The sequence below is a fragment of the Phocoena phocoena genome, chromosome 9, assembly GCF_963924675.1.
Source record: "Phocoena phocoena chromosome 9, mPhoPho1.1, whole genome shotgun sequence".
Taxonomy (NCBI): Eukaryota; Metazoa; Chordata; class Mammalia; order Artiodactyla; family Phocoenidae; genus Phocoena; species Phocoena phocoena.
In genome coordinates, this window is record NC_089227.1 from 99,568,256 (window position 1) to 99,591,429 (window position 23,174).

The 23,174-nt window shown below is 57.3% G+C and overlaps 1 protein-coding gene across 1 annotated transcript; it reads left to right on the top strand.

The window, feature by feature from the left end:
* Nucleotides 1-17,291: 17,291 nt before the first annotated feature.
* On the top strand, nt 17,292-18,216 carry LOC136127985 (putative protein ZBED10P). Its single transcript, XM_065883615.1, is given in 3 exon segments — nt 17,292-17,526; nt 17,529-17,987; nt 18,083-18,216. Coding segments are annotated over 3 exon segments (828 nt in total).
* Nucleotides 18,217-23,174: the final 4,958 nt, after the last annotated feature.

A 23,174-nucleotide genomic window follows, 5' to 3' on the forward strand; every position in this document is an offset into this window, starting at 1 on the left:
CCACTGCCGCCTCCTTGGCCCCAGGTACTGCTGGGCAGGCGGGCAGGGGTGGGGAAGGGCCCGGGGCTGGGGGAGGACAAGGTCAGGCAGGATTATAAGACTTTGCATGTGGATTCAGGCATTCATTTATTAAGAAACAAAAAAGAATGCTGAGCACCTGCTCCCTTCCTGCCCAGTGGTGCACTGGGCGGCAGGGACGGACGGAAGACCCAGGGTCCTGGGGGGGAGCATGTGGGCCCAGCCTTGTTTGCGGGTTTGCAGGCCCCAGAGGAGGCGGCCGGCTGCAGAATCTGTTCTGAGTGAGGAGAGGGTGGGGGCAGGGGGCTGTCTGAGGTGAGCTGGGTGATGGGCACAGGCTCTCCAGGGCGGGGCTGGGGGAGAAGGGTCTCCACAGCGAGGCCGTGACTTGTTCTGTGATGTGCTTTTCAGGTGCCCCAGCTCTCTGGATGACCTTGGCTCCGCTGTCCCTGATGACCCTTCTGTCACCCCTACGACTGTGTCCCAGTCCCTCCGTGCTCCCTCCTCCAAGGCCTGCCTGGTTCTGGAAAGTACCACCCTCCCCAGCCAGTCTGGGCCTCAGGAAGCCCCGAGCTCAGAGCCAGGCCGGAGCAGATGTCCAGTCCTCAAGTTCCCGCTGCCCGCTCCCGAGTAGGTCCAGGCCAGGAGCTCACAAGGGTGGGGCTGCGCCTTTTACACAGTGGGGCAGCCAGAGAAGCCTTCGCGTCCTGTTCAGCCCGGGATGCTCTGAGCCTCAGGTGGGCCGGGCCGGGGAGGAAGCCCTGGGGGAAGAGGCAGAGCCCCGCCACTGTCCTCCTGTGTGACCCCAGGAAGGGTCTGCCTGTGTGGGCCTCCTCCCCTGTGAGATGGAGGAGCTTGGTCAGGTGTGGCAAAGGCCTTTCTTGGAATTCTCCTTTAAATTTTGACACGTTTCGATGTGAAATTTCTGGAATTGTTGACGAAATGGAAAAACAGTCCCACAAAACATTACGATCTAAAGCATCATAGTAATGTGGATCAAGGTTGAAACATGTATGTTTAGCATCCTTTATAGTCACGAAGTCACTTACGTTGGCTTGCTCAGGAAGTGGTATCTCCTCAGAACATCCTCTTCCCCCTTCCTCCCCACCTGGATCACCTCCCTCCCTTCACAGAGGCTCAGCCCGAGCACAGCAGGAGCTGAAGAAACTGGAGGCAGCTCCTGCTGAGGCCGGGCCCAGGCTCTGGCAGCGGTGAGGGTGGATTTCGGAGCCCCTCACAGCAGCACGTAGGTCATCTGGAGCGAGGGAGGGCGCGGAGGGCCAGGTGTGGGCCAGGTGTGGGCTGGGCTCTGCTGAGATGCTGCCCGGCGGGGGAGCCCCTGGCCTGGTGACGCCTGGAGAGTTGGGGTGGAGACCTCAGACACTTGCCCGCAGCCCCGGAGCTAATTGGAGTCCCCCACGTCTGCTGTGCCACGTTGCCTCCCTGGGAAAGAAGCCAGTCTCTTGTATTTACTGACGGTTGAGTTGATTGGCATTCTGTTCAGTAGGCATCGTTTTTGGAGCGGTGGTAGAACGTGGTATGTCTCACCTGGATTTCTTGGTTCTGGGCTTGGCCTGTTGCTCAGATCGGGGCCTCGCTTGAACATCCCACCCACCCCCTTTCCCACTCCCTTCCTGTGCTGACCTCTGTGGCCCCCCTGGAGTGGGGCTGTTGAGTCTCAATTGGCGGCTAGAAGCCTGACCCGTGTCTAGTGATTAATGAGTGGTGAGGAAATTCCTGTTTGGTGGCAAAGTCCTGGCCGAGGCCAAGTTTGCTGGCTGCCGCTCCCCTGCCCACCTGATTCCCATTCCCTCGGTGGGTGGATTTGGGGCCCAGGAAAGGGACTGGCAGCTGCTTGGAGCTGAAGCTCTGGGATGTGGCCACTGAGACTACATTTTCCTGAGACCTGAGCGAGAATCCCGCTGTCCTGGATTTTGCCCAGAACCAGGCCGGGCAGGAGGAGGCAGACGGAGGACTCGTTCAAGTGGAACTTTGCCCCACCACCCATCTGTGCCCCAGATTACAGAGTGCATGGCCCCCCGGGGCTCTGCAATAAAGCCGGTCCCCAACATTCCAGAGCGTGGCCTGCATCCTTCCTAATACCCCTACATACGGGGCGGGGGGAGCCAGCAGGCTCCGTGCTTGGCCTGGGCGGGGATCAGCTTCCTGCCTGGGGCTGGGGGATGGAGTGAGTGGAGGGGAGAGCTCCTGGGAGGAGCTGCAGGAAGCTGGGGGTGGAAGGTGCTTGGAGGAGAGACCCTGAGCCCTGAGGAGTGCATCCAGAGAGAATGCAGAGCCACAGAGGGATGAAGCAGGGGAGTGAGTGACCCGACTTGGTTTCCAGGATGATCTCTACAGGGTGCATGATGGGCCTCAGATGAGATTGGTGGTGAGAATGGGGACGAGTGGGCGAATGGAAGGTCTAGTTAGGAGCTGAAGGGGGCCAGCGCCTTGGCCGTGGGGGGAGGGGGGAAGCGGGGTGGACCCTGTGGTGAGCAGTGGGCAAATGCGGTGCCCAGTACCTGGCGGCTGGAACCTCTCAGTGACAGGCCACAGAGGGCACGTGATGACCTGGGGTTTCCTGTGTGTCCTGGTGAGCTGGTTGTGTCCGGAGCATCTCCATGGAGATGCCCAGCTAGTGGTAGGATACGTGGGTTTGGTCTTCAGGAGGAAGATGTGGCCTGAAGACGTGCAGTGTATGTCTGTCCCTGAGTTCTCATGGAACCACTCGTGGCAGCCTCTGTTCCCCGAGTCCCAGGGCGCGCCCCCTGCTCTCTGGACAGCTTCTGCAACTCAGGGCTGGCAGACCCCCTCCCAGCACACTATCTTCCCGTCCTCCCTTTCTGCCTGTGCAGCCGTTCAGGGATGGGGAGCTTGGGACGCCCTCCCAGGATCTGTGCCCACCCGCTTTGCACGGATGGCGCTACTCTCAAAGCTCTTACCCCACTCCGAGGGGGACTGCAGGGTGAGCAGGTTTTGTCAGAAATGAACACAACCAGGCATTAGTTACAGAGGGGAAATCAGCTTTTATTCTGAAACAACTGACAGCAGGGAAATGTGAGCTCCGCGGGGTCCGTGCCCCTGCAGGGTGACTGGGCACTTTACCAGGAGAACGAGAGCGGAGGGGAGGGGTGAGCAGGGCCAAGTAGAGCCAGGAGAGTGAAAAGTCACAAAGGATGGGTTGGCGTAAGTGTGAGTAGGCCACAGAGACTGGGGGACAGAGGCCCGAGCCTTCCTGATTTCATCTCAGAGGAAGGGTCCTTGGGAGCCACTCCTGGGTTGCAGGAGATACATCTACATCCCAGAGGGACAGAGGAAAGATTCACGGTCGTAAATGCTCTCAGAAAGGGTGGAGGGGCTAGGCGTCAGAGGCCTATGGTCAGGTATTGGCTAGAACAAACAGTAAATTCTTCTGACAGCCCAGAGCTTGGTCAGACAGGAACTGGATGGGGCCAGGTCGTCCCAGGGTTACGGCCTTAGGCGGTCCGAAGCCAGGCCAGGCTGGACAAGTCTCTTAGTGCCTGGTGTGGACAGACTCGTTGTTTGTTTCAGGCAAGAAGTATCTCCCACCCCCCTTCCCCTGCCAAGTGGGAGGCACATCAGTAAATGTCAGCCTCCGACATAGATGCTCAGAGCAACTACAAGTAGCAAAAGATCCCTGAAGATGGGTAGTGGCTGGGGGTGGGGTACCCCTGCACCACCCCTAGTGGCAGAGCGGGAAGCAGCCTGGGAGACCGTCCTGGGACTGACCGGACAAGCCTGTGGAGAAGACAAGGCAGGTGAGGTTAGCTCAGCGGCACGTACAGAAGGTGGCCGACAGAGGGCAGTGCCGCCCAAGGGACGGAGACCTCCAGACCAGGTTGTGCTGACACTGGGAGTGCAACGCACTGCACAGATGTGAGAGGTTGTGGCCTTAGAGCGTGGCCCTTATTGGGAACAGGGATGATTTTCCAGGTGGTACCAGAGCCTGGATGAAACCTCCTTGAAGGATGTGTAATGACAACAGCAAGATGCCAGGTATTGCTCGGGGAATCCAAAGGGCAAGAGCTAAGGGGCCTTGCCAACTGGATGCTGCTCTGAGGCCAAGCTTCCCAACAGTCTGCCGCGACTTTTTCCCACCTCAGCAACCTAAGATCTGGTACATTGCAGCCTATAATAAGGACACCCGTCAGCCCAGATTCTCAATGGAGAGGAAAAGTTACATACAGAAGATGGCTGTTACTGCAGACCGCAGGGTCACCCCTCCCTGATAAAGCACCTAAAGCAAGGCCCTTGATGAGGGCCTTTGGGTTGCTTTGTACAGAAGTCGGTTCGTTGATAACATTGGAAATACGAGGAGCAGAGAAATAAAGTGGGGTTGGCCATGTGCTGGACGTGACGTCTGTTTAAAAACCTTGGGGTTTCCAGGAATGAAGTCACTTGGCAGCCACCACGGTTTTACTTGACTTGGACCCAGAAGAGTGAGGGCAGGTGACCAAAGTCTATGCTAATTCAGCCCACACTCCCATGTAACGAACCTGCGTAAGAATCACTCGGAACAAACAAACCCATAGAATGCTGGGACCAAAGCCACGCACGTCTGTTAGGACAGACGTTCCCTACCTCGGCACTGCTGACAGTTCGGGCTGGATAATTCTCTGTTGGGGACCATTGGGGGCGGGGCTGTCCTGTGCATTGTAGGGTGCTGAGCAGAACCCCTGACCTCTGCCCAGTGGATGCCAGCAGAACCGCTGTCCCTGCCCTTGGCTCTGACAATCACACATGTCTGTAGCCATTTTGAAATGTTCTCTGGGGGTCCAAGTCCCTCTCCCGCACCCCTACGTTGGGAATCACTACTCTAGAATCTCAACCCCTCACGTGACTGATAAAAATTTAATCAGTTTATCAACCCAGACAGGAGGTTGGAGAACCTTGAGGGAAGCTGGTATCCTGAATACCAGGGTTCCCCGTGAGCCATTCCCAGCAGGACCTGGAGCTTCTGACCTGGAGACCATGCCCTGGGAAGAAGGAAGCACCGAAGCTTTAGAGGATTATTGGGTGCCTGAGCGGGCTCTAATCCCAGCACCATGTGGTCCAGCAGAGGCCAGATGGCGGGGGCAGGGGTTGGGGGGGGCTCGGCCGGGGTGGGGGGGGAGCATCGCGCAAGCCCAGTAGAACTTTGGCTAACCCTGCAGGCATCTGCCCGGAAAGGGGCTGGGACAGATATTCTCAGAAACCCGCAGAAGCCCCACCTCAGCTTCCTAACCACAGGATTATGGGCCGGGATTGTAGCATGGCTTCCCCCCTGCTGCAAAGGTCAGCCTTTCTTCCCCTGACAAAGCCCGGCAGACATGAGGGAGATGATTCTCTGCGCCCACCCACTCTCCGTCTCCTAAGCAGGAATACGGGAGGCGGGAAGGGTTACTGCAGAGGCTGCAGCCTTGATCCGTCGTGATCCTGGGTGCAACGGCCGTGCCCTTGGTCTGCAGCAATTGATTTGGCAAACATATTTTTCTCTTTTTTCTTTCTGCCCAGCCTTCCAGGAGCTGTTGACTGAACAGCCTCAGCTCAGCTTCAAGGTCGAGATAGAGAATCGAGACCTGGGCTCCCTGGGTTCAAAGTCCGGCTCCTCCCGACTACTAGTTGAGTGAAAGTTAGTCTTTCTGAGCCTCAGTTTTATAATAGCACCAGTGCCTGCTTCGTAGAGGTTTTGACTGTGAGCTGAGGGAACGGATTAAAGTGCCTGCCTCTTCAAAAAAATGCCATCAGTAAATCACACGACTTTTACATAGTAACTCTTTACTTCTATGGCCTCCTTCATTCTGCCAGGATCTCAGCTTCCTTTACCTTTTCTTGTTCCCACCATGGACACCACACGGATCCACCCTGTGGAAAAGGAAGTGGCAAGCCCCCTGGGTACTTCGACCTGTGCGATAGGACCTGGGAAGTAAGCACCATGAAAAATACCTGGGGCCTGTGTATGCATCTGTGTTTCTGTGCTTCACGTCAAATGTCCTTAATGTAATCTATAAATGTAGTGTCCTCTTGTTGAAAACAATGCTTTGGGGGAGTGAGGGGAGAAGAGAGAATGGGTACTAGACTAGATCTGCTGAATTCTAAAGTTCTCAGGGAAAATAAACATGTAAGAAATAACCATGGGGACTTCCCTGGCGGTTCAGTGGTTAGGACTCCAAGCTTTCACTGCCGAGGGCCTAGGTTCGATCTCTGGTTGGGGAACAAAGATCCCGCAAGACTCGCTGCATGGCTGAAAAAAAAAGAAGAAGAAAGGAAGAAAAAGAAAGAAAGAAAGAAACAGGAAATTTCTGAAAAAAGCAGAGTATTTACAGGGACATTAGCCCTCCCAGATATTTAAAAGTATTATACAGTCACAGTATGAAAGGCTACAGAAATGAAGACAGTGGTGCTGGGACATGAATAGACACATCAATGGAAGAAAACGAGTCCAGAAATAAATTGATAAACATGGCAAAGCTAATCCGTGAGGAAAAGATGAATAAAGGCAATGAATAGTGTCGGGACTCTCTCCCTCCCGGCAACAAAATAAATGTCAGCTGGATCAGAGATTTAACAAATGCAAATGAAACTATAAATGTACCAGAAGAAAACACAGGGGAATTAAAAAGAAATTATCTTGGGGCTCGCGCCTGCGCGGTCTGCGCCAACCCGCGGGCTGCTCGGAGGGACGGAGGGACGCTCCTGCTGGGAATCCTCGGGACCAGCGTGTGGGGAGGTTCCCTCCCGCCCAGCCGTGAATGAGGGATTACCATCCCAAAGAGCTCATTTTTTTTTTCTTGAGGTGTTCAGAGTTAGTCCCACACCACAGATTTTCACTGTTTATTTTTATTTAGAAGCCAGCCTGTTCTCCTGATCAACTGTTAGCATAATTGCTAACCCTTAGACGCTGAATGATTTACGGTGATGAGAGTGGAGGAAAGGGTGAAAATTATGGTGAGAGCAAGGGGACCATGTACACTAATGTGATTAACAAGTATGTTAAAGTTTGCATTTTGTTTGCTTGTTGTTTGAGTCGAAGATACTGTGACAGATTGGACCCCTGAATTTTTAATCGTATAAACTGAATAAGGATACATGCGCTTTGGAGTCGGGTAAAATCTTCAATCCAGACCCTCCAACTTGCTGCATAACTGTGACTTTGGGTCACAGTTAAATAACTGCTCTGAACCTGTTCCTCCTTTGCTTAAAAAAAGAAAGAAAAAGAAAAGAAATTATCTTGTAATGGGGAAGATCTAACTAAGAGGGGCAAACAAGAAATCCAGCAGTGATGAAGATAAAGTTTGATAAATTTAAATTAAAATTTAGATTTTCTGCAAGGCAAAAAGAAAAAAATTAAATAAAAAAGATAAATGACAAACGGGAAACGATTTACAACTCATGACAGACACAGAGGTCATCAAGATAAAAAGGACAGAGTAGGTAAATAGAAAAGGAGTCAAGCAGACGGATCACAAAAGAAGTGGTAGAAATGACTTTTGAGCATGAAAAGATGCTTCCCATCATTTATAATCAAGGAAAGCAAATTGAAACAACAATGTAGCCCCATCAGTACCTATTATATTAGCAAAGATCAAAACTGATAATAGACTAGACATGTATATTAGTAGCCATAGTCAACGTACCCTGCATCTCCCCATGCTCTGAGTACTTCCATGCATACCAGCCAACTTCCAACTGCCAGCAGTCTTCATGTTCTGTGCCGAAGGCTGGAAGTGCCGTCAGGAAATTATTGCCATCGGCACACTCCTCAACCAATGGCTGATGGGACTTGTATGTACACGCTCCAGGGGTGTCTCCAGCTCCAGGCGCCCATAGAGCAGATGGCTTGCGCTTCTGCCTTCGCCATGAGAAATGCATGCCCTGGGCAGCCTACCCAGCGAAGAAACATGACTAATGTTTCTTTATTAGGGGATTAGGGGAACAGACTAATCCCAAAATGACCTGGAGCCAAGTCTGGCCAAACCTCAGCAGAAGCAGAGTCAAATGAGCAAAAAAACTAAATGCTTGTTGTTCCAAGTCAGGGTTTTCAGGTGTTTATTATGCAGGATTATGGTGACATAGCTGACTGATGCAGTGTTATGACAGATAGATCTAGCCCAGGGTGATATACATGTTATGTTTCTACTCCCTTGTTGATGACACTTGCATTACTCCAGGTCTTCCTGTTATAAACAATCAGCATCCCTAGATGTGTCTGTGCAAATGTGCTGGAACTTCCTTAGGATGTATGTCTCCATGTAAAGAGCAGAGTTCTGGGTGATGTTTACTTTCAGCATCACAAGATATTGCCCAATGGCCCTCCAAAGAGCTTGTTTACACTCCTACTAACATTATATGAACTCCTGGACTTCATCTGTTATTCAGCCTTTTTTATTTTTTCAATCAGATAATGTGTGTGAAATGGTATCTTGTTTTAACTTGCATTTCCCTAATAATCACTGGTGAGCCTGACTCTCTTTTCATCTGTTTGTTGACCATTTGGGTTTCCAATTCTCTAATGTGCCTGTTCATATTGATTGCTTTTCTATTATCTTTTTGGGGGGGGTATTTTTCCTATTGGTTTATAGAATTTCTTTATGTATTTTAGCTACAAGTCCCCCTAATCCTAGAGAATCTAGTGCCAGGAAGAGAGAGGGAAGAAGACGGTGTGTTTGGAGGGGATGGTGGTGAGATAAAAAACAGCCCCATCTTTTCTACTGCTCTTTGAAACCATTGTTAAAAAATTGAAAAGCTAATCACAAATTAAGAAAAAATATTTGCAACGCACATATTTGTCAAAGGACTTGTATCCTGAATATATAAAGGACTGAACAAAATATAAGTATATAAAGAATATAAAGAATTCAACAATAAGACAAACCCAGTTTTTAAAAGTGGGCAAATAATTTGAACCCACACTTCACAACAGTTTTTTCATTTTATTATTTGTATCTCCCAGTTTTGCAATCAAGTCATCCTTGGTTCTAGAGTGCCTCTGGGTTAACACTGCAAAGGGACCAGCTGATCCCATTTTATACAGACCCTCATGCGACAGTACAACTGTGAAATCATCTGTGGCTCCCTCCATCTCTTACTTTAACTCTCCGTGTGACTGAGTCTCGTTTCCTCATCTGTATAATGGAGAAACCAATACCTCCATCTCTGAGGCATGGAGAGAATCAAATAAGATTAAAAATAACTTTGATAAAGGGCAAAGATATATACTCTCATTGCAGGGGTCCTAGTTTTAGCTCAAGCTGGAGGACTGCACCAGCCTGGAGTTGATGGGCCCAGAGCGGGGGCGCTGGAAGGAGATGGAAAGAATTGAGATCAGCCCTGGGAAGGTGAGCAGGGAGGACTGCCCAAGGCCCGGTGGTGGCCAAGCCTAGGCCCTTGGATTTGTCTGACTCTGGCGGTGGAAAGAAGCTCAAGATAGCCTATGAAACAAGAGTTGGGTACTTTGGTGTCCAGGTGGGACCAGGTGAGGAGAGGCATTCTCCGCTCGGCCCAGGAAACGCGGCCTTTTTGGCCCCGGGATAATTCAGTTGGGGGGGGTGGCAGAGCACCTCAGTGGCGGCGCGCACGGACGACCCGTGGGTTGTCTGCGAGGCCTCCGCGGTGTCACCGGGAATTTGCCCCAGGAGATACCCTGGGTGGGTGTCATGAAATGCTGGGTGAGCCCTCAAGGCGGGAAGAGACTCCGACACACGGATCATTAGCATTACCGTGGTCCCTTCCGTCCGCACGTGCGCACAAACCCCGGGCTGCGCTCGGGCGGTCGGGCGACTGCTGCGGCGCAGAGCCGAGGATGGAAGGGGCCTTACGAATCCGCCAGTGGAGGAGGAAGACCAGGCCACCGTCGGCCCGGAGCGCCTGCGAGTGCTTCCTCCCAGGTCACACAGCTAAACTAGCACTATTAAACACAAACAAAGAAACAAAGCCTCCCCCCCACCCCCCCAAAAAAACACCTCCAGCACTGTTAAACGTGTGCAAACGAGGCCCGGTCAGGTGAGAAAAGCGCGCGACTTTCGGCGGAGGAGGCGGTGTAACACCACTGCTTCCGGCCGCTGCGCCTGCGCCTGCGCGTTGGGAAACTGCGCCTGCGCACTGGGAAGCTGCGCCTGCGCACTGCGCCTGCGCACTCGGTGCTGGCTGCCTGCCGGAGGAACGTACCGACGGCTGGAGAGGAGTGGGCGCGGAGGACCTGCTGACTGTCGCTCCCGGAGGTCGCCCCGGAACCTGGACCGCCCACCAAGCTCTGCAGGGCCCTTGGCGCCTCAAGGTAGGTCCCGCTGCGGTGCGGGGGTGGGAGCGAGCGGGGCGGCGGATGGCTTGTGCTTACTACCCGCCGCGGGGGCGCGGTCGGCCGCCGTGGGAGCTGCGCCGGCTTCACAGCTTCGCCAGCCCCACTAGCCAGCCAGACTTTTGGCCGTAGGTAAGCCGGGGAGGGGGCGTTGTGGTCACAGACGTAGACTTGGGGGCGAGGCGGCTTTCCCTGACCTGACCTGCCCATCGGGCGGCCCAGGTGTCCCCCTTCCAGCTTCCCTCCCCTTCCCAGTGCCCCGCACCTGAAACACCCGGTGAGGCCAGAACTGGACAGCGGCTCGTATCCATCACTCACTCCGTGCCAAGAAGTGTCTTTAAACACTGCTGCTGTATGCGTAGATTAACTCCGTTAATCTTTCACAAGCCAGCGAGGTGGATGCTTTTATCCCTGTTGTATAGGCTCGGAAACCGAGGCACGTAGCAGACGAATACAGCTGGTGGGTAGCAGCCAGAATTTAAACCCCCATAGACCGGCTCTGGACTTCATGCTCTCAATCCATTGTGGAGAGCAGCCTCGCAGAAAAGAGCAAAGGGTTCTCTGCTGGTGTGTAGTTTAAAACATCTCATTTTATGTCACCTTTGCATATTGTGAAACCTAATGAAGCTTGGTTATTTAAAATCTCTCCCTTAGGGTTTAAAAGTAGCCAAATTTGCATGTGGGACAAAACCCCAAAGTGTGTAGTGGTTTGCACTACTCTTTTTCTTCCACACATTCCTCTGGTCCCATGCTTTTCTTCGTCTTCCATCTCCTCATAGGTGAGCGGGTGGGGGAATGAGAAGCCGAGGACTTGTAGGCTCACCAAGTGCTTTGAAGTCTCCTGGGGTCTGGTGGATAGACAGGTACCACCTCCCCGCCCCCCGGCCCCAGTGCAGGGGCTGAGAGAAGAGGGGGCTGGTGGGACTGGGCAGAGTGAAAACTCGGAGAAAGGTCTGGCATAGGTATCGAATGCCCAGGGTGGACTGAGCTCTGCATGAGGCCCTAGGGTGAGGCAGGCCCAGGAGAAACAGAAAAGTGACCACTGTGCTTCTGGGCATGCGTGTGGGGAAAGGCCTGATGAGCGCAGTGAGGAGGAAATCTCTAATCCATGGAGCCAGCACACGTGTAAGTGCTGAGGTACGTCCTGTCTCAGGCTCAGCCAGCAGGTTGCTAACCCCTCGGGAATCTATAGGCTCTTGGACATAACTGCCTTGGGCCCTCCCCCTGCCCACACTCAAGGACCTGCCAGCCACCATAGCCGTCCTTCTTTGCTGTGTCAGGAAAAATAAAAAACTTCTGTTTCATGTGCAAGGATAAACCCACCCACCTGTGCCTTGAGTCCCTCTCCCTCAGGAACTCCTGCCAGCAATCCTCCCTTTCTTCCCACTGTACCTTTTCTCTCTTTTGAGACAGAGCCAAGCCTTTTCCCTCCCACCCCAGAGCGTGACCCTTTGACATTGCAAGTGCCTGCATCCCCTGCTTCTCATTGCATAACCCCGGGGCTCCACTTGCTTCATCTGCTGAAGGGACCCTGTCTGTCCTTTCTGGAAAGTCTTCCCTTGGCTTCCCTAACATTACTTAGGTTTTTCTGTGTCTCTGTCCTCTGCCTGTCAGGCATCTTTGGAGTCTGCTCATCCTCTACCCTGCCCGCAGTGTCAGTGTTGCCTGGGCAACCACCCTTCACTCTCTTCTCCCACCGGTGTTTCCCCTCAGTTTCTATGGAGACTTTTACACGGATCTGTATCTTTAGCTCAGACTTCTATCCCCTGACCCTGTATCTGTCACATCTACTCCTGAAGATTTGTTCCAGAAGAACCTCAAAATCACTATATCAGTAACTGAACTGTATTTAGCAGGGACTGGGGTGTCCCTCTGTATCCCCTCCTCCTCCACACCGCAGCCCAAGGATCATCTGCATGGCTCTCCAGACTGTCCCTTCCGCTCCAGTCCCACCTCTGTTACCTGCTCCTGCCCTCCTCCCCGCCTGCTTCCCAGGGCTGCACCTGCCGCCTGCCTTGTGTGGTCCCACCCGATGCGGCCCTGGAGTCTCCACCTTGTCGCTGTATCAGGTGCGTGTATCAGCTCTTATGAGAAGTGTCACAAACAACTTCTTACTAATAATCAAAGTCCTGGAGTCTGTGGGTGATTTTCTTTTTAAATTTTACATTTTAGATTCGTGTAGACTCCAGGCTGGCTCTCCACAGCATCCACCCTGCTGTCATCCTGGTGTGCTTCAGTGAAGAGCAAGCGGTGCCAGTCATTGCCCAAGATCCCAGACCTGCCCCGGGGACTGTCAGGGGATGAGGTTCCTCAAGCAGTAGCCTGGGGTAAGCGACCCTGCCACGGCAGAATCTAAACTGTGTCATAGACTCGATTTGCCTCTCGGTCAGCCCGTGGCCTGGCTCCACAGCACTTACCCTGCTTGCCTTGCCCTGGTGCCAGTAGCCGTTTCCGAGTTGTCTTCTCGTCCTGAGCCCCACGTGCCAGCCGGGCAGTGACTGTCCTGTGTTTGTATGTTCAGGGCACGGTGCTGGCTCCTGGTAGGTATTTGACGAAGTATTGTTAAATGGTCGAGTGGCTCAAGGGTACCTGCGGAGTACAGGTGGACTGGTGGGACAAGGCTGGTCGTTGGTGCCCTGGGTTCAATTAGTGCGTCCTCAGGTGAAGGCCTTGGGGTGTAGCCCAGGCTGCAGCCTAACTCACAGGTATTTTTTTTTTTCTCTGCCCTCATCAGTGAGAGCAGGTGGGACATAGGCCTGCTTTCAGTACCGTGTTCTGTGTTCTCGGGAGCAGTGAAGCCTATGGACTGCTCTGGTCCTCCGCTCTGCCACCAGGCATCACGTTGCTGCTCTGGGTTTCTGTTTCTTCGATCAAAATAAGAGCGAAGGTTAGTCCCCTCTGGCTCTGACATCTAGAGCCCTTGCCCTGGACCACGACGGTGTCTTGTACTTCATTTACACCTTGATCCAGCCCCTCCACCGCGTCACCTCCCGTGAGCTTCAGACCCCTGGTTTGGTGGTGGCTGACTGGGTCATCGAGTGATGGGCTTGGGTGGTTGCCTCTCGGTTCTTCCGAGGCCCCTGTGGCTGGAAGGGGCTCCTCGGTGTCGCGTCGTCCGCCCTGGTTCACAGCTGAGTCTCGCTTGAGCCGCCCAGCGGGCTCGTCCCCAGTAAAGGCCATCCTGCCATCCCTGGTGATCCTTCTGAATGTTTGACATCACTCAGTGTCAGAATGTTCTGGTGTAAACCTCCCCATTTAAGCCGCATCTCGCTCTGGTCTGAAGAGATGCTCACTCTCGGCTGTTTGGGGCAGGATCTACGCCGTCTCACTCTGAATCTTCTCCTTCCCAAGGAGACACAGCCTAGCTCACTGGGCTTTTCCTTCCCTCTCATTTTCTTTTCTTCTTTCCGCATGTTTCTTCTCTGACTTCTTCATGTGTCTTTTCTTTTGAGAGCCCTGGATTTGGCCTCACCTGCAGGACAATGAACGGGGTGGGGAAAGGAGTCGAGGACTGTGCTGAGGTTTGCGGTCTGAGCATCTGGGTGAGCAGGAGTCCTGTTTACTGAGCTCAAGTAGACTGTAGGCCGCGCAGGTGAGGGGAAGCCTGCGAGGGAGTCGTGAGCCGAGAGGGGCTGGCGGTGCTCAGCCGGTGAAGGTGGCCCTGGTCAGGGAGAGGGTGTGGGAGGAGAGACGAGGCCTGGAGACGAGGAAGCCCAGGAAACACCGTTAAGGGGCGGGCAGAGGAAGAGGGACTAGAACAGAGACTGAAAAGGAGTCGCAGGTGACAGGAAAGCTGAGGAGATGTGCTGTCCCGTAGCTGCGGGTAGCAGCATTCCAGGTGGGGGGCGTGGGCAGGTGCTGTAGTGCGGAGAAGCGCACTGAGGCGGGGCACCAGGGGTCCCTGGGGCCTCAGCGGGGGCACTTCAGGGAGCAGCAGGGGCCGGAGAGGAGTGGGCTTCGAGGGGAGGGGAGGGGGCGCCGGGGGCCTGCGTCACTGGCATCAGGAGCTGCCCCATACCGCGTGCTCTGACAGAGGCTCGGGAAGCCTCGGGCCGCGTTGCTCCCCGCTACCGAGCGACGTTGCCTGTTTATGAGGCCCTGCGGGTGCCAGGCATGGCCCCGGTGCCCAGGACGCAGAGACTGGCCTCCACACCCCCGTGGCCTGTGCTGACAGCGCCAGCGTCTGCAGCTCCTCCCGGGAAGCCTGCCTGACGTCTTGGTGAGGTCCCTCCCGCCGCGGTCCCCCAGCCCTGCGGCGCCACTGCAGCGCCCCTGCACGCCCTGCACCTCGGCTCTTGTCTTCCCTGCCGTGTGTGTGGGGGCATTTTACTCTCATCTGCCCCCCGCCAGCCTGGGGGCCACGTGCACACAGGGGCCTGGCCTACCTTATACTGTATCCATCACACAGGAAGACTGCCAATGTCTTCTAGGCTCTGGATAAACATTGAAGGAAAAAAGAGATGTGAGTTAACGTGGCAAAGAACATGGACACAGAAACCACTCCTGTGCAGAGGGCTGGGGGCTCCGGTCGAGGGCTGCTCCGTTGGGTCTGGAGGAGTGAATGTCAGGCTTCACCCAGGAGGTGGCATCTGGAGAGTTTTGTCCTGGGATTGATTTCATATGGTTACTACCCCTTACATCCTCTGCTCTCTTCTCTCCCCTCCGGCCTCACTGTCCCGTCAGTGGGCCCCGAAGTGAGTAGGCAGCTGGCTGAGAGCCATTCTCTTCATCTTGCCTTAGATCTTGCCTTGTCTTCTGTCACCTTGCCAGAGGACAGCCTGAGCCTGTCTTCTCATTGCCCCAAGCTCCCAGGCACGTCAGAAGTCGGAAAAGTCAAAAAGCCCCACAAGAAACACACTCAGGATCCATGGGGCAGGAGTCCCCTGTGTGTGCTGGCTCCTCCATGATCAGAGCCAAGACCCCACCTGCCACGCTGGCTTCTCCTGGCTCCATGTTCAACACCGGAGCTCTCAACACCCCTTCTGAACTTGGCCGGGGCGCCAGGGAGCATCTGCCAGAGGCTGAGGTCAGTCTGGAGTTTGTGTGCGAAGGGGAGGAGGCCGCAGTGGCCCCGGCAAAGTCAGAAGCCCCGGCTCCCAAAGGAGGATTGGGAGGGACCTGTCCCCGCGGGGGAAGAGACCAGCCCGCGCCTTGGCAGCAGCGTGCGGGTCCCAGCACCTGACCAGGCTTTCCTGGAGGAGCAGGAGGAAGGCCTCCTGGGGCTGCGTGTCCGCAGTGAGAAGAGAGCAGCCTGCCCTGGAGAGGCCCGGTCTTGGCCTGGCTGCCCCCTGTGCAGATGGCCACCCCGCTGCTGGGCAGGATAAGCCAGAGGGAGACTCCGGACCCTGTGGCCTCCAGCCCGTGCTGGGGCAGGAGCCCCCAGTGCAGCCTGAGAAGAAGGTGTCCAAGTGGAAGGCGAGAGGAGGGGGAGCTGGCAGGAAGGAAGTCGAGGGACCCAGTGTTCAGCTGCAGTCCGGTCCCCTCTGACTTCCTGCTGCTCCAGGCGGCCAGCCCGGACAGGCTGGAGGCGGGCCAGCCTGGCGAGGATGAAGTGGCGAGGCCAGCCGACATCCTCATAGCCCAGCTGGCCGGAGAGGCGCGTCACCTCAAGACGCGGAAGAAGAGGCGCTTGCTTCCTGGGGAGGACTGCGCAGGCTGAGGCCAAGGGCTGGGCCCCCGGGCACTCCCCGGGGCCCCTGGACACCCTGGGTCAGAGACCGTGCCTGACGTGAGACGCTTCTTTACCATCAACTGCAGGAGTGTCTGCCGTGTCACGTGCGCCGTGTGCCTCCGAGCTCAGACAGGGCAGAGTTAAGGGGCGGCCCCAGCCTGCAGCTCTGCTCTGTCTCTTGGCAGCTAAGCGCGGGCGGGAGGTGGGGCGGAAGCCAGCTGCAGCCGGCCCTGGGGGGGAGCGGGGAGGGGGGCCCGAAAAGAAGCAGAAGGACCTGCCCACGGGGGCCACCACCCGTGCCCCGAGGAGCTGCATTCACCACGCTGCCGCTGGGTGCTTCACCTCTGGAAGATGGTGACGGACGGGCGGGCCCGAGCAGCTGGTACAGGCTCGGCCTCCCCAGCCTACTCCCACCGACGGCAGCTGGGGAGGACTGAGGTGATGTGTGTGCCCCCAGCCAGCTCCGAGCACGGGCCTGGAGCCAGAGCGCTGCCGAGTTGCCCCGCAGCCCGGCGCTGCCCCTCTCCGTTGTCTTGGCCCCGCTCTTCAGGAGGTTTAGGGCCCAGGTGGACCATCGCTACCGCCTGCCGTCTCCAGCCTTCTTCTCCCGTGAAGCCCTGCCCCTGCTGCACGGGGCGATGGGCAAGCAGGTGCGTCAGGGGATGCAGTGGGCCGAGGGCGGCCGCGTCCACCTCACTGTTTCCGTGGCAGCCCGGGTCGCGGACGTGGACCACGCGGCTGTCACCGCCCACTGTGGGGTGACGCAGCTGCGTGGCCGGCAGGTGGCGTCAGGCAGCCCGAGGAGTCAGGCCATGCCTGGGTCCGACGCCTGCCCCTGGACAGGGCTGCGGAGACGGGCCGCGGGAGCTGCAGGGGCCGCTCAGCCTCTGTGGCTTGGCCACAGCGCTGCGCCTGGGCTTCCTGGTGTTGGGCGGCTGCCCGAGTCTGGAGCAGGCCGTGAGGACGGGGGGCTACACCCACGCCCCCCGCTTCGCCCACTGCCTCGACTCCCTGGTGGGAAACTTCTGTGTCACCAACATAGTGTTCAGATCATGCTAGGCACGGCTGGGGCCAGCTGCAGCCACTTCCAAGGCTCTGCGGAAGCCCGGCGGCTCCTCCCAGCTGCAGCGGCAGTGCGGCCTCCCGGCCCACCAGCCCTTCTTGGGGCTCTCGCATCCCTGGGTGTCCGCCTACCACTTGCTGGAGTGGCTGGAGAAACGGCAGCTGGGGAAGGCAGGGGCAGCCCTGTCGGCCGTGTTGCGGAGCCTGACGGACAGTCTGGTCAAGCTCCCGCAGCCCTTCTGGATGGTGGTCCGGGAGGCAAGCGCCGCGCAGGCCGCCTTGAGCTTGGTGCTGCCCCAGCTGCGCTACCTGCACGTCTTCCTGGCGCAGGTTCGCGGGCGCTTTGAGGAGCGGAGCACCGGGGAGATGGGCGCGGCCGTGCCGTTGGCCGAGGGCCTGGCCCTGCAGCTCTCCACAGACCACCAGCTCCCTGAGCTCTTCCACCGTGAGGAGTTCGTGCTGGCGACCCTGCTGGACCCCGCTTCAAGGGCAGGATAGAGGCTGCCCTCCCCGAGGGGGCCGACATCAACCATTGGAAGCAAGTTCTCGCGTACGAGGTGAAGGAGCTTGTGGCGTCTGAGTACTGCTGCCGCCCTCCCCTTCCCTGCAGGGCCCCACTGCTGTGCGTGTGGACGCCCCTGAGCCGCGCAGGAGCCCTGGGGCCGAAGGGAAGGGCCGGGAAGCGCCCGAGCAGAGAAGTGGGACCTCTGGGTCCTTGCTGCTGGGCCGGGGGAGAGGAGCCTCCGGAGCAGGTGGAAAGCGGGGGGCTGCTGGTCTCGGAGAGGAGCAGCGCTTCCCTCTCCACGGAGAGCCACCTGGTCAGCATCATCCGCAAGAAGTACCTGCGTGAGAACGAGACAGTGGGTGCCCAGGAGGACCCCCTGCTTACTGGCAGAAGCGGCGGGACATCCGGCCAGACCTGGCGAGACTGGCCGCCATGTATCTATCCTGCGCCCTGACGGGCGCCTTCTCTGCAAGTGTCTTTGCGTCCCTGGGCGGCCCCACCATCGTGGAGCATGACTCCCCTCTCCCAGGGGAGACGGCTAAGCGTCTTCTCTTCTTGAAGACCAACCTGGAGCATCTCCCGAGCTACACCCGCGCCCCTTATCTTCCCCAGCAGGGACCTGGCCGAGGCGCGCAGGCCGGTGAGTCTGACCGCAGGGTCTGATGCCCTGAGAAGCTGCCTGTGGGAAGTCTGCGTAGATGACGGGAGGGGGCACAGTGTCACGTCCTAGGACATTAGACGGGGACAGCCAGGCTCCAAAACTTGTTTGAAAAGAATGAGGACAGTTTATCAGTTCTTGACAGATTGTCATTTTCGTTTTCGCGGAGATGTCGTCTTCCATCTGCCCACTGCTGGAGTCACTGCCGGCAGTACGTGGGCGGGAGGGCGGGCTCTGGTCATCGGTGACTGAGTTGTACCGCACAGCGTATGGACCGCGGTGCTCCTTGAAAGTGTCGCTGGGCGAGGGGCCCTACACGCGGCTTGTCCGTGTGTGTCAGGGTGGCAGGCCCTCAAAGTCTGCGTTCTCAGAGAGCAACCAGGCACTGTGCGGGATATCCTCAGCCACCTAGGGTCTGGGTAAGCCGTGGACACTCTTCCTGGAAAGGGAAGAAACCCTAATATGGTAGAGTAGCCACTTTAAGAGGGAGGTGCCCACATGCACACTGGTCTTCTTAGGGTCTGTACTTGGCTGTGGATCCCGGGGTTCCCAAGAGCCCTGGTGGAGGGCACCGCCCAGCTCCTGCGGGCGTGTGATCGAGGAGAGCTGGGACGCCCCGTCATCACGTGGCCGTTGTCGCCTGTAGTTTGTTTCCAGACTACTGGAAGCCTTGGGGTTTCTTCTTTCTACAGTGAAAGCAGTCTGAGGAAGCAAGAAAGGGCACGTATCCCAGTGACTGACCGGCCTGAGTTCCTTTAGGGTCGAGCGCAGGACCTGAGGGCAGGGGGCCCAGGCCCTGGTGGGATCAATGGGAAAAGAAGGAAGGGTGAGGCCGGGGCTCGTCACACCCAGAAGACACAAGTCCAGCTCCGCTGAGGCGCCGGGCCGCTGGGAGAGGGACTTTGAGAGGGAAGGGGGGGTGTAGAGGCACCAAGGCCTAACTTGCACTTTGGCCCTGGCTGTGCGGTTGAGCCCGGGAGCCTGTCCCCTCGCTTCCCCTGTGTCACTAATTCACGGTAGGACGTTCGGAAGTTACTGAGAACGTAAGGAAGCAGGAACCATTCACCATAGTCCTTTCACTCAGCCTCTATGGAAACTGACGTATTTCCTTTCCTCTCTTGAGGTCACGTCCTCTGTATTTTCAGTTTAACAGTGTAAATGGCGTTTTCTTGAATAAGGCTTTACACAGATGGTGTCCAGTGGTCGGAGCACCACGAGAGGAAGTGAAGTCTCACCTCCACACCGCTCAGGTCGTGTCTTCTTCCCCAGCTGCTGCAGGGCATGTCTGCACAGGCTCCCTGTGAGGAGAGGCCAGCGCGCCTGGGGGAGAGGCTGGGACTAGGGCTGCGCTCCCTGAATGTCTGGACTCTGCATCCAGTGCATTTGGGTGGTGAGATCAGGGCCCGGCCCTGGACCTCTCGCTGCCTCCCTGCCTCCCTTCCTTAAATTGCACGTGGGTCTCAGACTTCAACGAGAATCACCTGAGCGCATCTTAAAACAGAGGCGTCCTGTCCCTCCCTCACAGGTTCGGGTGTAGTAGGCCAGGTGGGGGCAGGGACGTCATGTGCCCTAACTAAAGCAGTCCAGGGGGCCGTGTATTGGTCAGTGCTGCCACCCCTCGAGCTCCTCCTGGGAGAGGCACTGTCCCCTTGCTGTGTGGCCTCCCCTCAGCGGCTCTCCTTGTTCTCGGAGAGGGGAGGCCTGGACCGGCGAGGCACCAGGGTGGGGGGCTGTGAGGAAGACGAGGGCAGTGAAAGGGAGGAGATGAGAAGCTTGACGGTCCCGAGCTTGGGGGCTTGGGCTCTGGAGAAGTGGTTCTCAACCGGGGGCAGTTTTGTCCCCCAGGGATCATTGGGCAACGCCTAGAGATGTTTTGGTTGTCACAGCTTGTGGGGGCATTGCCACTGTCCTCTCGTGGGTGGAAGACAGGGACGCACAGAGGAGCCTCCGCAGCAGAGACTTACCCTGGCCCCAGATGGCGGCAGTGCCGGGTCCGAGAACCCTGCGCCAGGTTGTGGTCGGGAGGGAATGGGGCGGAGGAAGGGGCCCTAGTTCCCCGAAGCGGCCAGGTGACTGTCCACCTGAGGCTGCTCCGAGTTGAACCATTTCTCCCCTAGACTTGGCGACTCACGGCATCCTCTTCTGGCCCATTCCCTACATAGGTAAACTGAGACTCAGAGCTGCTGGCTCTGAACAAGGGAAGATGGGCCTCCCCCCGGAGATCCAGAGTTACCTGTTTCAGTCATAGCCTTGTCCGTGTGACCGAGTCCTTTTCACAGACACACGTTGGGCCAGTGCCTCTGTTCGCTCATTTCCGTAAGAGGACCAGGGTGATTCTGGTTTTTTAGAGGAACGTTGACGCTGTTGCCTGTGGACGAGCCATTCTCGCATTGCGCGGAGCCTGCTGTCCGCTGCTGGCCTCTGCGTTGGCTGGGTTTGCACAGGCGTGTGGGCCCCGGCCTGGTTGAAGTGTGCAGATTTGGGGTAAAGCGGGGCACAGGAGCGGAGCAGAGGTCATGGACGCGCTGGAGAATCAGGGTTTGACTGCAGTGCTGTTCATCTAACTGCAGACAAGGGCGTGGGACCCAGGGCTGAGGGCACAGAGGGCGGGGCACGTGTCTCCTGCCAGATGGGACCTTGGGGGCACAGGAGGCCTGATGTCCAGTCCCAGTGCCATCTTCCCGCTCCCCTGTCCTCTTCCGCAGAACGTGGGCACGCACACACCATTCTCTGCCTGCTCCCTTGTTCTTTCTCTCCCTTTGCGCACCACCTCCATCCCCATCGCTGGCGGGGTTCCTCAGGGCACCGCTTCCCCCCCAGCCCGTCGCCCCGGCGGCGGCGGGGCATTTGGACATGGGGCTGGTGGCTCTTCCTTGGAGGCCTGGCGTGTTGTCCTCCCCACCCCCGGCTGCTCATCGGTGCCCTCCGTTCAGCCTCGAGGATGTGGGTGTTCGCCCGACTTCAGCCCCTGGCTGTACACCAGGGCTCCCTGACCGCTTTCACCCCCAACGTAGTGGCTGGGAGGATGTGCGCACCCCTGGAGAGAGGCCCGCAGATACTTGAAGAGGTGGTGTCCCCCCGAGGCTGGCCCGTTGCGCCTCGCTCTCACAGACGGTGCCTGGACCCCGTCATCCTGGACTCGCTGCTGCCTCCTGAGGCCAATGCCACAGGACACCCCAAGTGCAAGACGGGAGCCCGGCCTCCAGTCACATGGCCAGGTTCCGGGCACACGTTCTCCTCCCTCCTCGCCCTCGGGCGGGGTCCTCGTCTCTGGCTATCTGGCTAGTGCTTTTATGGCCCATCTCTGGTGCCCGGTGCCCTGTGGGCCAGAGCAGGTTTAACCAACGTGGAGGTGACTGCATCGCTCACTGCTTACAAACCCAGCAGATGCTTCCCCGGAGTGACCAGGTTTCTTAGCGGGTGCCTCCATGCCTTTTGGACGGAAACGTTGGTAGAAGTGAAGAAGGAGCTGGGCTGCTGAAGACTGGAGGGGGGCGGGGGAAAGATGTAGGGCCCCCTTCTCAGAGATGGGGTGGGGGTCAGATGTGTTAGCAGCCTCACCAGCATCCTGGGGCGTGTGGGAGGAGCTCTGGGTCTGATTTCCTTGGAGGGGGCCTGAGGAGTGGCGTTGCTATGGAAACGCAGCCTCGGGGCCTGGCGGAGGCTCTGGAGCCCCAGGTTTTGTAAACAGCAGAAGTGAATGGCTCCTTGTTTCTCTGCAGGCCTCGCCCATCGCCCAGCCTGGCCTGGTCCCGGCCAGAGCCTGTGGGGTTGGGGAGCTGCCACTTGGGGCAGAGGTCTGCTTGCTTTCCTCTCTTAGACCCTGAGCCTTCTGTGCTTGCTCCGCATCGCCGGCGTCCCTCCCCCTGGCCTCCTGCCTCGCGCTCTTGTCTTGCACTGACACCTGGGTTTCTGCCTCCCCACGGCCACTGGCGACTAGAAAGTCCCCTCCCTCCCCTTTTCTGGATCCAACATAGGTGCCACCCTGCCCCTCCCTCCAGGATGGCTTCCTTGACTGCCCGGCCTCCCCTCCCCCACCCCCCTTTGCCCGTGTTTGCAGCTGGAGCCATGCTATCTGGCTGGCAGCAATGGGCACTGTTCTGTTGGTGCCACAGTGAAGAGCTGGCCTTGACAGGCAGGTTCGGGGAGCAAAGGTGAGGGGCCTGGCAGTGCTGCCACTTACTCCCTGTGCCTCCGCTGTCCCTTCCCTCCCTCGACCTCAGTTTCCTCATCAAGGACTGAAGGCTGAGCCCTCAGGCCCCACAACTGCCACCAGAGGTCACAAGTTGGCCCATGGAACGTGGAAACCGCTTTGAATTCATTGCTGATTTTTAAAAAAATTGTCAAGGAGGCCCAGGTGCTCTCATTTGTGTTTGCCAATGCATGGCTCTCCCAGGAAGGAAACGAGATTGGCGATGATGGTGACCTGTTATCTCTTCAAAAATAAGTGTAAATGGTTAAAAGGAAACACCTCAGAGTTAATACAGGTAATCGTGAGCAGTTACGAGAAAGGAAAGTAACGAGATTGTGTCGCCGGAGCAGATCTGGGAGACGGGAAGAATTGGTGAAGGTGGGCCTGAATCCCATCCAGCATGGCCATAACCGCCAGGGCCGGGTCAGGACCCCCGTAGGCAAGGGCCTGTGCCTGGCCCACCTCCCTCGGAGGGGCTCTTGACCCACCTGCGCCCTGGACTCCCGTCCTCGGGTCCCGCCGGGCCGTCTAGGTCTCTGGCCCTGGCGGTGGGGGCTGGGCGGTCACTGAGGCACTCAGAGGCCCGCTTACTCTTTGACTGTTTCTCCTCAGGGACCTGCTGGCCCTTGAGCGGGGGTGTCGGAGACGCGTCCAGCCCAGGCCGAGTGGACGGGGCGTTCTTTGGGGTGAGCAGCCCGCTGACCGCCAGTGGCACCTGTGTCACCGTGACGGAGCTGCCGGGGCCCTGGCCACCTGGACCCACTTCGTCTC